General features: G+C 35.7%; 1 protein-coding gene across 4 annotated transcripts in view; it reads left to right on the plus strand.

The window, feature by feature from the left end:
- LOC136031662 (neogenin-like) overlaps positions 1–15657 on the plus strand; it is a 159492-nt gene that overhangs the window by 22475 nt on the left and 121360 nt on the right. For all 4 annotated transcript variants that reach the window (XM_065711330.1, XM_065711334.1, XM_065711333.1 and 1 more), the window contains exon 4: positions 9281–9426. In XM_065711330.1, the coding sequence (XP_065567402.1) occupies positions 9281–9426 (146 nt within the window). The remainder of the gene's footprint in view (positions 1–9280; positions 9427–15657) is intronic.

The following is a 15657-nucleotide window of genomic DNA, read 5'->3' on the forward strand; positions in this document are numbered from 1 at the left end:
CGATAGTCTCGCTAAACCCCGCCAATCGCTTTAGAAGCGTCTTGAGCTGTAGCGTTACTCTACAAGTATATGTTTAATAACCTTCCTTCTGTGGAAGTCCCTAATATGGTCCCTGGTTATTTCGGTTAGCTAGAGCTCGTTCTCTGGAGGTCCCTAATATTTGACTCTTTTCTCTCAACTCTTCTTTTTAAAACAGTAACAGACTTTAGCGTAAAGAGCGGGGCGTTGATGAGGAAGCAGCCCCTTTCATATACGAAGTAATTTCTGTTCGTTTTAAGTTTTAATGTCGCTCCTTACTTTCAGTTGAAAAAACTTGTTTTTTTTATTTAATAAAAAGCAGAGTTGTGACAAATAGTCAAGCTTTGGCGTAAAGAGTGAGACATTGAAGGCAGAAATGGGCAGTCCCTTTCATGGAACGAAAAATTTCTGTTCGTTTTAAGGTTTAATTGTGTTCCATACTTTCAGTTGAAAACTTATTTGTTTGTAAATTTAATGCATAATAAGAAACATTTTTCAATGAACGCTGATCCAGAAGTAATAACCATTATTCAGATTCAACATAATCAAGGGCGTATAAGGAATTTTCGTTCGTGGGGGAGGGGGTTGCAGAAAGATGTAAAAACGAATCAAACATAGTCTTTTTTGCATTTTATTACGTCTTAGGAGTCGGGCAACAATTTTGCTAGTAGGGGGGAGGGGTCAAAGCCTCCCAAGCCACAGAATACGGTCTTAAACATAGTAATAATTTGGTATTAGTGAAACAAATTTTGAAAATTTAAAAAAGAGCCTGCTGCCCTTCAAAAATGTCGCCAAAAAAGAAATAAAAACCTCACCATTGAAATCACATCTGTCGAAAATCCTTACGGTCACTAGAGGCTTATTGTCCCCCAGATTGAACAAAAAGGAAAATCTTTTTTTTCATGGGCAGCACTAATGTGCCTTTTTTTCTAGGGTGATTGTATTAAACCCGATTTTTGGGAGGGGGGTTGTATGAATAGAGATCATAGTTAACTAGTGTTCTTTCTAAACAATAAAAGAGATTGCACTATAGCATGGTGCCGTTTTTTTGGCCATTTCGTGCCACAACACATCTTTTTCTGCCAAAAGAGGGTCAAAATACCGGGAATGCAAATTCTAAGATAGCCGGTTATTGTGTCACAGTCTAAAACCCTTGACTGGAATTACAGCTCCCCCACCTTGTAATTCGAGGAAAATAGTACTTTAGTGCGGGTAGTATACTAAATATGGGTATTTATACTAAATAAGTATGGGTAGTACCGTCGGGACGTCCTTGGTCGTATGTATAGCGCTGTTGCTCTGCCTCACGTATTTTTCCCGTCCCTCCTCTTCCGTAATTTCAGACCTTCTGATCTTTTGCCCATTAAAGTTTCTTATTTTAAATTTTGTAAATTTTTACTTGGTTTCCCCCTTTCTTTTACTAACACTGAGATTGTTTTAAAGCTTAAAGTGAAGGATCCTGTAGTCTGTATAAAGAAAAAATATAAAACATTTGAAGATAAGGCGAAAATTAACCTTTTAGGCCACAATTTATTTCCGTTTTTTAGTAACAGTTCTGGCTCTTGATGATAAATAGGCTAAACTATTTAGCAAGTGTTTTTGTATCTTTTTTTATGGCACTTGGTATTAACCAAGTGACATATAGCAATCGCAAATTCTGTCGGTCTGTCGGTCTGTCTGTCGGTCCCGGTTTGGCTACTTTAGGCACTTCCAGGTAAGCTAGGACGATGAAACTTGGCAAGCGTATCAGGGACCGGACCAGATTAAATTAGAAATAGTATTTTTCCCGATTTGACCATCTGGGGTGGGGAGTGGGGGGCCGGTTAATTCGGAAAAAATAGAAAAAATGAAGTATTTTTAACTTATGAGCGGGTGATGGGATCTTTATGAAATTTGATGTTTGGAATGATATTGTGTCTCAGAGCTCTTATTTTAAATCCCGACCGGATCTGATGACATTGGGGGGAGTTGGAGGGGGGAACCTAAAATCTTGGAAAACACATAGAGTGGAGGGATCGGGATGAAACTTGATGGGAAAAATAAGCACAAGTCCCAGATACATAATCGAAACGGATCCGCTCTCTTTGGGGTAGTTGGGGGGAGGGGGTTATTTCTGAAAAATTAGAAAAAATGAGGTATTTTTAACTTACGAACGGGTGATCAGATCTCAATGAAATTTGATATTTAGAAGGATATCGTGTCTCAGAGCTCTTATTTTAAATCCCGACCGGATCTGGTGACATTGGGGGGGGGAGTTGGGAGGGGGAAACCTAAAACTTGGAAAACACTTAGAGTGGAGGGATCGGGATGAAACTTGGTTGGAAAATAACCACAAGTCCTAGATACATGATTGACATTACCGGAACGGATCCGCTCCCTTTGGGGTAGTTGGGGGAGGGTTTAATTCTGAAAAATTAGAAAAAATGAGGTATTTTTAACTTGCGAACGGGTGATCGGATCTCAATGAAATTTGGTATTTAGAAGGATATCGTGTCTCAAAGCTCTTATTTTAAATTCTGACCGGATCTGGTGACAATGGGGGAAGTTTGGGGTGGGGGAACCTAAAATCATGGAAAACGCTTAGATTGGAGGGATCGGGATGAAATTTGGTGGGAAAAATAAGCAGATGTCTTACATACGTGATATACATAATTGGAACGGATTCGCTCTATTGGGGGGGGGGGGCTAATTCTGAAAAATAAGAAAAAATTACGTATTTTTAACTTACGAAGGAGTGATCGAATAAAACTTCATATTTGGAAGGACCTCGTAACTCAGATCTCTAATTTTAAATCTCAACCGGATTAAGCGTAATTGGGGGGGGGGGGGGCAGTTGGGGGACCGGAAATCTTAGAAAATACTTAAAGCGGTGAGATCTGGATGAAACTTGGTGGGAAGAATAGAAATCCGTCTAAGATACGTGTCTGACATAACCGGACCGGATCTGCTCTCTTTGGTGGAATTGGGGGGGGGGGGGTAATTTTGAAAATTGAGGTATTTGTAACTTACGAAAGGGTGACCAGATCTTGATGACATTTGATATTTAGAAGGATCTTGTGCTTTAATGTTCTAATTCTAAATTCCGACCAGATCCTGTGACATTGGGGGGAGTTGGAGGGAGAAACCGGAATTTTTGGAAAATGTGAAATTTGGGGTATTTTTATCTTACGAATAGATGATCGGGTCTTAATAAAATTTGATTTTTAGAAGGAATTCATGTCTCAGAGCTCTTATTTCAAATCCCGACCAGATCTTTTGACATTAGGGGGAGTTGGAGGGGGAAATCTTGGAAAAACACTTGGGGTGGAGGAATCGGGATGAAGCTTGGTGGATAGAATAAACAAATGTCCTTGATACGTGATTGACAGAATCGTACTGGATTCGCTCTCTTTGGAGAAGTTGAGGGGAGGGGTTCAGTGATTTGGCGAGTTTGGTGCTTCTGGACGTGCTAGGACGATGCAAATTGGTAGGCGTGTCAGGGAGCTGCACAATTTGACTTCGTTTTCCCAGATTCGACCATCTGGGGGGCTAAAGGGTGAGGAAAAATTAGAAAAATGAGGCATTTATAAATTACGAGTGGGTGATCGGATCTTAATGAATTTTGATATTTAGAAGGACATCGTGATTCAGAGCTCTTGTTTTAAATCCTGACCGGCATTAAGCCTCTTATTTTCCTTTTTAAATCAATCTATTGATTCATAGAATTGTGTTAGAGCTCATACCATATGATTTCCTGGCTCTTAGCTCTTCTCGCCTCGTCACAAGTGCCATATGAGCTCTTAGCTCTTGTTTTTCTTCTCTTTTTAAGTGTTTGATCAATATTTGATAGGTTTTGATTGTAAGTGTTATCATTTGTCTTTTCTTTATATTATATTGTAGTGTACTCCTCATTTTTTGTGGGAAATAAAGAAAATAAATATATTATATATATATATATATATATATATATATATATATATATATAGATATATATATATATATATATATATTATATATATATATATATATATATATATATATATTATATATATATAATATATATATATATATATATATATATATAGCTATTATATTATAACTATAAAAAATATATATATATATATAATATATAATATAGTATAACTATTGTATCTCCTCTCTTTCTTTTTCCCCCGGAATTGATCGTATTGAATCAAAGGTTGAAAATAACTGAAGTGACTCTATTTGTTCGGATATTAGAAGTTGTAGCATTCCTTTTTAAGTCACGAAAGAATTTGCCAAGTGCCATTTTCTGTATCTAAAAACAATTTTGTCTAAATAAGGTCAAAATGTTAGTTTTGAGATATTCAGGAGATTAAAAACTTTTAAAGCTGTAAGTGAAATCCAATCATCCTTAATACACCCTCCCCCATTTCAGTTTTATTTGTGGACTTTTCCTATATTTTATCCTCCTATACCTGCTATAGACAGTCAAAAAGATTTGAATTATTTTGCGCTTTACTGAAAATAATATGTGTATTGAACTAGTGGTTATTTTTTTTTTTAATCAAAATATCAGCAAGTACTAAAAAAGAAATCACGATACTAACCAAGATTACAAGAATGGCAGCTAAAACTAAGCTAAACAACTAACGACATGACTGGGAATATATTACAATACTTAATTATATTACATTTAATAATGTTTAGGTTTAATAATGTGTGATTATATTGCAATACTAATCAAACTATTACTAAAGTATGTTACAAAAACTGAATTGGCAGCGTGAAATTTTTACTCAACTGATTGTTTTCTCTGCTTTCTATTGAAACTGTGACATAATACGTATATTAATGCTCCCTGTCCTACTTGTAAATATTCTGTCAATTATGTTTTATTGTTACATGTAGACTAAGTGCCTCGAATAAAATGGCAACAAAATGTCATCTGTTTCGATACTCATGAACAGGAGGGGTGGCCACCTGGCTATATAACTAGTTTGTAAAGTTTCTAAGCTATAATTTTGGGATCTGCTTATTTTGTTATGGTGGCTTGGTGGTATAGTGGGGGTGGCTGGTGGTTTCCAATATATAGTATCCTGGCCTAAGTCTGCATAAAGGATGTGGTCTTTTCTTAGCTTTTCCTCCATGTGTTAAATCGGTGATTTTTTCTTAAAACTAATGAAAAAATCATTGATTGAACATGGCCTAAGTAAGTGAAATCTCACTTACTTCCTATAGAGGGAAGAGTTAAAAGTGTTTAGCATTTTTGGCACATTTTCGTTTTTCAGTATCGTCTTTCAGATACTCATAAATAAATTAAATACACTTCAACTACAAACATTATAAAATAACACTAGTCCAGGGGTGGTTGGCTCTTAAAACATTGGCACTGAATTTGGAGATTCTTCTCTATATGGCCATGGAAGGGTTGGTGACCTTGTATTTCATGATGTCGCCATTGCTGTGCCACAGAGGGAGACGCAGGAGAAACTTGGCATATCTGTAGAATGCGCTGCAAATGGCTTTCTTTTCGGTAGCTGTGAATATTTTCCAGAAGGGAGCCAGAGCAAGCAGATGGAGGGTAGTAAAAGCATTTAATATTTATGTCAGAATTCAAACAAGATGAAAATATAGAAAAACGGGTATAATTTGTCAATAAGAAATGGGAAAAAAAAACTTTTTAAGTACTAAACTTTTTTTAAAAGAAAAAAATTTTAAGTACTAAGCTTTTTTTAAGCATTTTTGGCACATTTTCGTTTTTCAGTATCGTCTTTCAGATATGATTTGTGACAGAATTCAAACAAGATGAAAATATAGAACAACGGGTATTATTTGTCGATAAGAAATTGGAAAAAAAAATTAAATACTAAAAAAAGAAGTCCGAATGTTTTGGCTTGACGTCCGATAACCTGTATCAGCGGGAAAATAATGCGGAATAAAAACAAATAAAACCAACTCAAAATAAAGAAAATATAAAGGAACGGAAAAACACAAAGCCTATATAAAAACAATGTGAAAAAAACTAATTAAAAAATTTAAAAAATTCTATTCAAAGTTGGGTTTTCCTGCTAGATTTTGTTAAGATAGGAATTTTTCTTTTGCTTTCATATTGTTTTTGTATAATGTTTGTTTTTTCTCTTTTCTTTATATGTTAGGTCTATTTTAGACTAATTTGTTTTTTGGTTTATTTTATTTTAGATTTATTTTTTTCTGATCTTTTTTTTCGATGGTGAAGGCTTCCAGACGTGAAGCCAAAATATTTGTACATTGGTTGGTTTAGTGAAATTTTTTTTTTTTTTGGTATTTTCCATAGTTATTTTGAAAATTTGCATCCGGTTTTCCATATCTTCATCTCGTTTTAAGTGTAAATAAAAAGGCAGTATGAACTTAGAAATTATTAATTTGTGTCCAGTTTAAAATTACGCCCAAAAAGTAAAATGCGCAGAAATATAAAATTTGCAAAAATTTATTTTCATTTTTGCTTGCGCTTGGACAAATTGTATCTTTCATTTTTTTTCAGTTTAGATTTGGCTATTTATTGTTGCGAAAAAGTAAACCAAATCAATGCCTTTTTTCGGTATATTCGGACTAAAGATCCTCGGCTTTTGATACTTGAAAAAGAAAAAAACTAACACTCTAACACAAAGGGAAATGGGGAGAGTAGTGGAAAGGGAAAAATACCATTCGGGGTAAGTCTATCGTTATACAAATTCTTTTCCAAGTATTTTTGTGCATTTTTAGGTTTCTTGTAGACTCATTCTCGCCCTTAGTATGATGTCTTAGCATGATGATGTCCTAGATAATTGTTTTATAATATGCGCCTGTAATCAGGAAATCACTAATTTTACAGAAGGATAGTAACAAATTTTAAACTTTTTTTGAGAAAAAAGAAAAATTCAGGAATGCTCTTGATTTTGTTTTTCAAAATCTGGGAAACATTCTTATTGATTTTCGGGACCCAACTTCCTTCAGGTCAATAAGACTTTTCCGGTCCATTAATTGAGAAATTAAGTCCCTGGATATCTTGGGAAATTGCAACTGAGATTGTTTTCGTTTTATTTCGTTAAGTAAGTAATTTTTCCAAATGTCTCCGCCGTCAGTAGTTCCTGATTTTAGAAGAAGGGCTAAATAGAAGAAATAATTCCTATGACTATTGCTGCTTTCCGAACCATTTTACAAAACTTGTGAATTGGAAATCAAACATATGGACATCAAATTTTGAGAGAGTTGAAATTACACCTTGGCTTTAACTAAAAATCCTAGTTAAAATTATTTTGTATAATTAGGTGACATTTAAAATACAAGTTGTTAAGTTACCAAAGGGATTAACTTCTTAGTAGAAATAACAGAGGGAAGGAAAAACTATATACATTAATTTTGTCATTATGATAAAAAAAGAAAATGTTTTTAAGCTGAAAGTAAAGAGCCACATTGCAAATCAAAACAAGCATAAATTAGCTCGTAGGAAGTTAAAACTTAAAACGGATACAAATTTCCCCCGTATTCCCGCTCATACCCTCGGTTTTAACGTTAACTTCTTACTGGTACTGTATTACTTACATAATGAGTGAATTAAAAGTCCTGTCTTTGCTAATGTTTTCTATTATATTAAAAATAAGAGTTTATTTTGATTCTTCACTGTTTTTGTCGCACTTTCATTGCTTCACTTCTTTTTTATTTTTATATAATATTTTATTTCGTAAATAAGTTTAACTACATATCTTGGATTTTGGTCTTCCCACGCCAAGTGGGGAGGCCACTCCCGCGCATAATACAGCAACAGTAGACCTCCGATTCAGTCGATCTTTGCAAGTAAAAAAAAAGAAAGAAATCACACTGAAAACTAGAAGTTTGAGGTCATAATTTCGAATTTTGGCACTGGTGACTTCAATTCCAGCAAAAATTGCCACATTAATTCGAGTTCAAAACTAGATCTACGTTGCATGGGCAATGTGAGGTATTGCGGTAACCTTTGTTCGGCTTCGTCGAGTAAAGTGTTGCGAGAGCAAAACTTTGGTTTTGTTTCCTCGCTTCGATTAAACACTGAAGTTTTTAATCTGTAAGGATCCTAAAATAAATACTAGGTACACCAACTCGCAAAAGTTTCAAACCCCTCATTGCAACTACCTCATTGCAACTAGTAAAAGCCTTAAACCCCTCGTCGCTAAAGATGATTGTAGCCTAACAGCTGATTATTACTTACAAGTCCCCTACATGTCTTACCACTAGAAGCAAATTGGTCTTACCATCAAATACACCGGAAACAAATAATAGGTACACCGAAAAAAGTTGCAAACCCCTCATTGACGAAGATGATTATAAGCTAACAGCCGACTATTGCTCAAAACTCCCCTATATGTGTCACAATTGGTATCGGCCTATTTTTGGTTTCAGTGTGTACCTTACTACTCAAGTTGTCAACCCCTTTCAACTTTCTAACTGCTATATCTCATGAAGGAATTTTTCTGCCAAAAATTGGATGACATATACTTTGATCAGCTCATCAAGAGCAATCGAGTGCCGTTGAAAAAAAAATCGATCTGTCTTAGGTCAAAATTTGACTTTTTTGCCGTAGGCCAAGTTTCTAACGTTATCACTTAGAAAGGAGCAAAGGATACACTCTCAATTTCTTTAGTAATGAAAGAACTTTTAAAGTTTAAGAGGCAAATCTGATACCATTTCTCTACCACAATCCCAAGTGCAAAAAATCGAATGATAAACTCAGCTGAAATCACGAACAGAAATGGGTAGAAACAATAGATTTTTGGGCCCAGGCAAGAGTTCTACGAAGCTTTTCAAAATGCAGTCATATTCATCAATCCGACCTAAGCTCCACACTTTCGTAAAAACCGCCGAGGATAGACTCTTACCGCTTTCTAAGAATAAGCTAAAATTGTGCTGCTGCTAGAAAAAAAAAAAAAAAAAAAAAAAAAAAAAAAAAAAAAAAAAAAAAAAAAAAAAAATGTGTTTGTTCTCGATATCAATGATGCAACCACTCATCATTGATTGCATCAGTGATGGAATCAATGATACATACTCAGTGTCTGGTTGCCTAGGCCTTACTCCTCTCATCTCCCTTGCTAAAAATTTAAGTTTTACAATTTTTCAAATAATGTCTTATATTTCCTGTCATTTTCCTTTTTTTAAATTATTTTTGAGCTTGTGAACCCCCCCCCCTCCCTGAGAAAGATTCGCGCATCCCTACCGACTTGCAGTATATTTTGTACTCGCTCTTCAATAAAATGACTATTATCAACCGCTAAAAACGAATATAGGAAGTATAAAAGCTGATTTCTTTTAGGTCTATTTTGACCAATGGATCACTGTACATTGCTAGTGTTTATCATACTAGGATGGAAAGGCCAGATGAAGGGGTATATCAGTGCCTTGCCACAATTCCTCAGGTTGGTACAATTGTGAGTCGAAGTGCTAAACTACAAGTCGTCGGTAAGTGATTTTTTCCTATTTACTTTTAGGCTATATTAGTTGAAAATGTCCAGGATTTTTTTTTTATTGTAAAAAGGCCCCCAATCTCTATATTCTGTTAGTTGCTCACTTTCAATAAAAAATAGTTCCGTCCTTGCAGAAATCTGGAAAAATTACAGAAATCTTTTGCCGTCTGAATTTCCAGGTTTATGTCCCATTTGCATCACTCCTCTTCTATTTAATGAGTTAAGACACTTACCGCTAAGAACTTGAAAGTTTATAAACAATTTCCGGAAAGGTTCCCAGGAACCGTTTTTTGTTGTTGTTGAAGATGATTTACAAAAAAAAACCTATTATGAAAATAATATTAAATTTCCTTAGTTTGCAAGGAGACTTTTTGTAAAAACAATTCCAATTATTATATCTAGAACTCCTTATCAACAACAATAATAATTTCCCTATGTCCTAAGTGAAAAATTTCCCATATCGTTATTGATGTTTAAATTACAATTTTATTCTGTTTCGAAGCTCAAATAATTCCAGGTATATATTTATTTTTAGTAAGGACTATAGTATCGAATAGACTGCTATAGGTTGGAGACTAGGGATCTCCAAGCTTGAAGGGTGTGCTCATAGTAGGCTAGTTATTATAGGGTTTGAGATGGAGCAGATTTAACTCAAGTGTTTTTTCACTTAAAGAAAAATGTTAAGAAAGGTCTGGTACATATGATGCTAGAATTCCGTAAAAATACGTAACCGGGAAATTTCCCAAAATGTGACTTAAGGGTCTGGATTGCTTTAAACTTCAGTTTCGCCCCCCCACCCCAAGAAAAAAACATAGAAGCCAAATTTTTTGAGAAAAACCCGAAAATTTACTTTCATTCGAAAATGTTTTGAATGCCACTTTATACCTTATCCCGCCTGCTGAATTGCGCAAAAATTTAGGCACGAAAGACATTTTTAAGTCTAAAAATTTCAAAAATCTTTATGATCTTATGAATTCGCGGAAGATCTCCTCGAATTCACATAGCCAAAACCTCGTAGACAAGGTTATATTGAGCCAAAACCAAAAGTCTTAAAACGCATTTTCGTTAAAAATACGTTTAATCGGTGTAGCTTATTCGAGAACTAATCGAGGTCTTTTCAAATAAGTCTGTTTTTGATGAACAAAAGGCTGTTTTGTCTCGGCCAAATTGATCTGAAAAAGCCATAATGAAGGTGGAGCTTAATCGTACTTACAGGGCTGAATCTTGGGTGAAAAATACGTAATACGAAAAGTAGCTGTGTGATTTACCCGTCATGTTGATTGCCTAGAGTTCAGGAATGATATTCTAAAAGAAAACTATACTTTGATCGTGAGTTGTAAGAATTTACAAAAATCGCACAAAAAGTAAGGAACAAGTTCTACTAAAGTTGATTAGTATCACATCGTTGATTAGAATCATAACATTGGTTGCTTGACATTTATTTTACGCTAGTAGTCTGTTGGAGCCTCACATTCGTCTTGGTTCTGCTGGTACTCAGCCATGTTCGTACAGATCTCTTCTAAACATTCTGAACAGGTAGGAATGCATCACATTCCACATCTTTGGCACGAGCATCTTGCTTTTGACAACCTTTGCTTTTGCTTTGACAACTGATGACATTAAGGAGCCGTTCTGGTGCGGATTTCTGCCATGACTGGCATGAGTTCACTATCCTAAATGTGCTAACCTCAAGTGGTAGTTTCCAGACTGGAAGGATTTCAATTCCACTCAACTATCTGAAAGAAAACGTATTGAGCTGCTGAGGATGTGGCTCGAAGTTTTTCAGGGCTGACTAAGGATTCCAAGATTCCCAGTTTACTGACCAAAAGCCTGTGTCATAGGAAAAGTTATGTTTCACCCTTTTTAGCCTTATAAAGGCTGAGCAGAGCCTCCTCTCCAGCTTTAACTAGTTCACCTTTCGACACTGTGCCTTGGGTGAACACTGAAGCAGCTTTGTGAAAGTGCTTGTCGTGTTTCACTTCTGTGAGCCTGACTGGCTTACCAAAACCACGCAGTCTTGATGTAGTATTACAACCAAGGAAGGCATGCAAGAGCAAAGATTTAGCTTCAGCTTCGCCGAGCCCGTGTTTGACTTTTAGAATCTAAAATGCTTTGCACTAGGCTTGCTTTCAACTTGGTAAAGGCGGTTGATGTTTTCTTTTGAGCGATGGATCACTAGAACCAACAAAACTGCATTACTACTGACAACCAAACTTTGTAGTCGCAATAGAAATAGATGTCGCAACAGACCGTCGCAATAGAAACCGTCATAGTCACAATAGAAACAGATGCCTTCACAATAAGAAAATCAGTATTGCCGGTAGCATGATGGACTGTGATTCTCTTCTCTTTAAGCCGTAGCGCAAGCAGCAAGATGAACCTTTACTTTATAACTTTGTCGGTTAGGAATTCTGCTTTCTAAACCGAAAGTGGTGTAGAAGGCGTGAAGTAGATGTTACGGATAGATATCAATTTTGTTCTTTTTCACTGAGCGTGGTCTTTGGTCAAAGGTCCGCAACTATAACTGTCAATCGTATTTTCAATCTGCGTCAATCATGTACATTTTTTTATCAGCTACCTCAAGTGAGTCTCATAATTGTCGCAAATAGTCCCATAGGGTAGCTCTGCTTGTCATGGTACAATTCGCTGCAACCAACCTCCATCAATAACGTAATGGCAAGAAGGGCTGGGGACACTTGGTCGAAACTGGGGCATTCTTCATAGACAGATTTGACCGATAGGGCAAGAGATGCCCTATCGGGACGGGACTTCTTGTAACTTCAAACGCTAATAGAAAATGTGTTTTGTTTTGCGTCTTGTATTCGAATGTGTAAGCACAATGCGTATGTTTTCTTAGTGTAACATCGAACACACCAAAAGAAAATATGTTTTTGGACCTTTGGCTCAATTTTGGGCTGGCTAAGAAGTTTTGCTACCTGAATTTGGTGCCATAAGGTCTTCCGTGCCTAATTTTTGTGTGATTCAGCATGTAATATTAGATAAAATGACATTCTAAGATATTTTTGAAGAAAATTAAATTTTTGGGCTTTTTTCTGGGAAATTTGGCTTTGATTTTTTTTTGGGGGGGGGGTTCCTTCTCAGCAGGTCTAAATGTACATTAAAAACCCTTAAACAATCTAAAGCCAAAACATTTTTTTTTTAATTTGGCCTTTAAAACCTAGGTCTTTTAGAGTAATTTTGGGCCATTTCTTGGTCTCATAGTTTTTGTGAAGCAGCAGCATGTCATTCTTCAGAATTTTCTGAACATTAGCGTAAAAATTACTTGTCTTGCATTTTGTTCCAGTTTTGACTTTTTTTCGTTTAATGTGACTAGTCTATAGTTTTTTCCAAAGATAACGGATTTTTCAGGAAATTACTAAAAAAAATTTGAACAGCCAAATATTTGAACTCTCTCAGAAATAGTGTATTTTTGATGATGAGCCTCAATTTGTTTACTTTGATGTTCCAGTAAAATATGCTCTTTCTGGGAGCTCCCTAGATCAAATTTGCTTAGCGACCCCACACGGTCTTTATCTAACCCCAATTTTTGTGAATTTTTCTTCGAGGGACGGCTCTTAGGGTCAATTACAGTAGTGAGAGGCAAATCACCTTTGTGCACATACTGATACTGGATTATTCTTTCTGTTTTTTTTTTTTTTACTTTCTATCCAATCCCCTTAAAAAATGAGATCAATTTTCTCTTATTAATATTTATGCATTTGTTGCCCGCCGGATACCTGTTCCTTATCTCTGACTGGAAATCAAATCCAGGCTATAAATCAATGCTAGAGATGCATTTATATCCGACTTAAATAGTTCTTGTTCAGATGGATTTGTTTGAAAAGTTCCCGCCCCACCGAGAACTTTGTTTGGTATCTAGATTTAGGGGGAAACATCTGAGATGGATTGTTAGCATCAAACAGCCAAGTTTATTGCTATTGAATTACGGGATAAGGAGTAGAGCCGCAAATGGATGGAATTGGTTTCACAGAATTTCAGTAGACTTGTAAAGCTGAATGAAGAAGATGGATGGCTTTGTTAGATAGATTAAACAAAAAAAGTTTTTTTTTAACTGAAAGTAAGGAGCGACATTAAAACTTAAAACCAACAGAAATTACTCCGTATTTGAAAGGACCTTTTCCTCCTCAACGCCCCGCTCTTTACGCTAAAGTTTGATTCTTTCTCTTAACTCTACATTTTAAAACAGTAAAAACTTTAGTGTAAAGAGTGGGGCGTTGTTGAAGAAGCAGCCCCTTTCATATACGAAGTAATTTCTGTTCGTTTTAAGTTTTAATGTCGCTCCTTACTTTCATTTAAAAAAACTTGTTTTTTTTTAATTTCTGGACGTTTTTGAATTAATGCATGGTTTGATCTTGGCTCTCTGCACATAAATAATTAAAACGAAATTTGTATATTAATTTTTTGGGGCTAAATGGCTTTTTCATAGTTTTAATCGGAAGATTTTGAGAAAAAAGGAGCGAGGGAGGAGGCCTAGTTGCCCTCCAATTTTTGCTTACTTAAAAAGGCAACTATAACTTATAATTTTTTACGAAAGCTTTCATAAGTAAAAAATATACGTAACTTACGTTAAAATTCAATAGTAATTACGTTAATAATTCAATAGTTGAAATTACTAAAAATACTTTAACGTAAAGAGCGAGGTATTACGAGGAGGTAAACCCATCATATGCGTAATAATTTCTGTTCGTTTTAAGTTTTAATGCTGCTTCTCACTTTCAATAGAAAAAACTTCATATTTATTTTTCATTGTTTTTTTAAATAATGCTAGAAAATCCTACACCCCCTCCATTGAAATCCTCTTCCCCCATGAGAAGTTCCTCCATGGAAAGATCCTCCCTGGTAACCCTCCCCCCTCAAATATTCCACTCAAACTAAAAAATCCCCCTGAAAACGTCTGTACACTTCCCAGTAATCATTACTATATGTAAACATAGGTCAAAGTTTGTATCTTGCAGCCGCTCCCACGGGGACTGCGGGGGAGTAAGTCGTCCCCAAAGACATAGTTATTGGGTTTTTCGACTATGGTGAATAAAATGGCTATCTCAGAATTTTGATCCGGTGACTCTGGGGAAAAAATGAGCGTGGGAGGGGGCCTAGGTGCCCTCCAATTTTTGGTCACTTAAAAAGGGCACTAGAACCTTTCATTTCCGTTAGAATGAGCCCTTTCGTGACATTCTAGGATCACTGAGTCGATACGATCACCCTTGGGAAAAAAAAACAACAAAAAAAACAAATAAACAAGCATCCGTGATTTGTCTTCTGGCAAAAAATGCGAAATTCCACATTTTTGTAGATAGGGACTTGAAACTTCTACAACTAGGTTCTCTGATACGCTGAATCTGATGGTATGATTTTCGTTAAGATCGTATGACTTTTAGGGGGTGTTTGATTGATATTTTCAACGATAAATTTAAACGAGTTCTTAAATCACATCGGCCTGTCATAATATAAAGAAAACAAGAGCAAAGTTTGGCCGTTTTTAAGGCCAAACAAAAATACTTAAAAACAAAGCGAATCAAACAGTTCGTGGTAACGAACTGTAGTAAGGAGCGACCCGGCTCAATAGTAAACGAAACTCTAAAAAACGGAATTTCGATGCTAAAAGATATATCAAAAGAATCGGATTTTTATGCTGATTTCAAATATATAAGTTTCATCAAGTTTAGTTATTGTCATCAAAAGTTACGAGCCTGAGAAAATTTGCCTTATTTTGGAAAATAGGGGGTAACACCCCCTAAAAGTCATAGGATCTTAACAAAAATTACACCATCGCATTCAGCGTATCAGAGAACCGTATAGAAAAAATTTCAAGGTCAAATCTACAAAAATGTGGAATTTCGTATTTTTTGCCAGAAGACAAATCACGGGTGCGTGTTTATTTGTTTTTTGTTTTTGTTTTTTTTCTTCCCCAGGGGTCATAGTATCGACCAAGTAGTCCTAGAGTGTTGCAAGAGGGCTCATTCTAACGGAAATGAAAAGTTCTAGTGCCCTTTTTAAGTGACCAAAAAAATTGGAGGGCACCTAGGCCCCCTCCCACGCTCATTTTTTCCCAAAGTCAACGGATCAAAATTTTGAGATAGCCATTTTGTTCCGCATAGTCGAAAACCATAATAACTATGTCTTTGAGGATGACTTACCCCCCACAGTCCCTGGGGGAGGGGCTGCAAGTTACAAACTTTGACCAATGTTTACATACAGTAATGGT

This window comes from Artemia franciscana, chromosome 10 (assembly GCF_032884065.1).
Source record: "Artemia franciscana chromosome 10, ASM3288406v1, whole genome shotgun sequence".
Lineage (NCBI taxonomy): Eukaryota > Metazoa > Arthropoda > Branchiopoda > Anostraca > Artemiidae > Artemia > Artemia franciscana.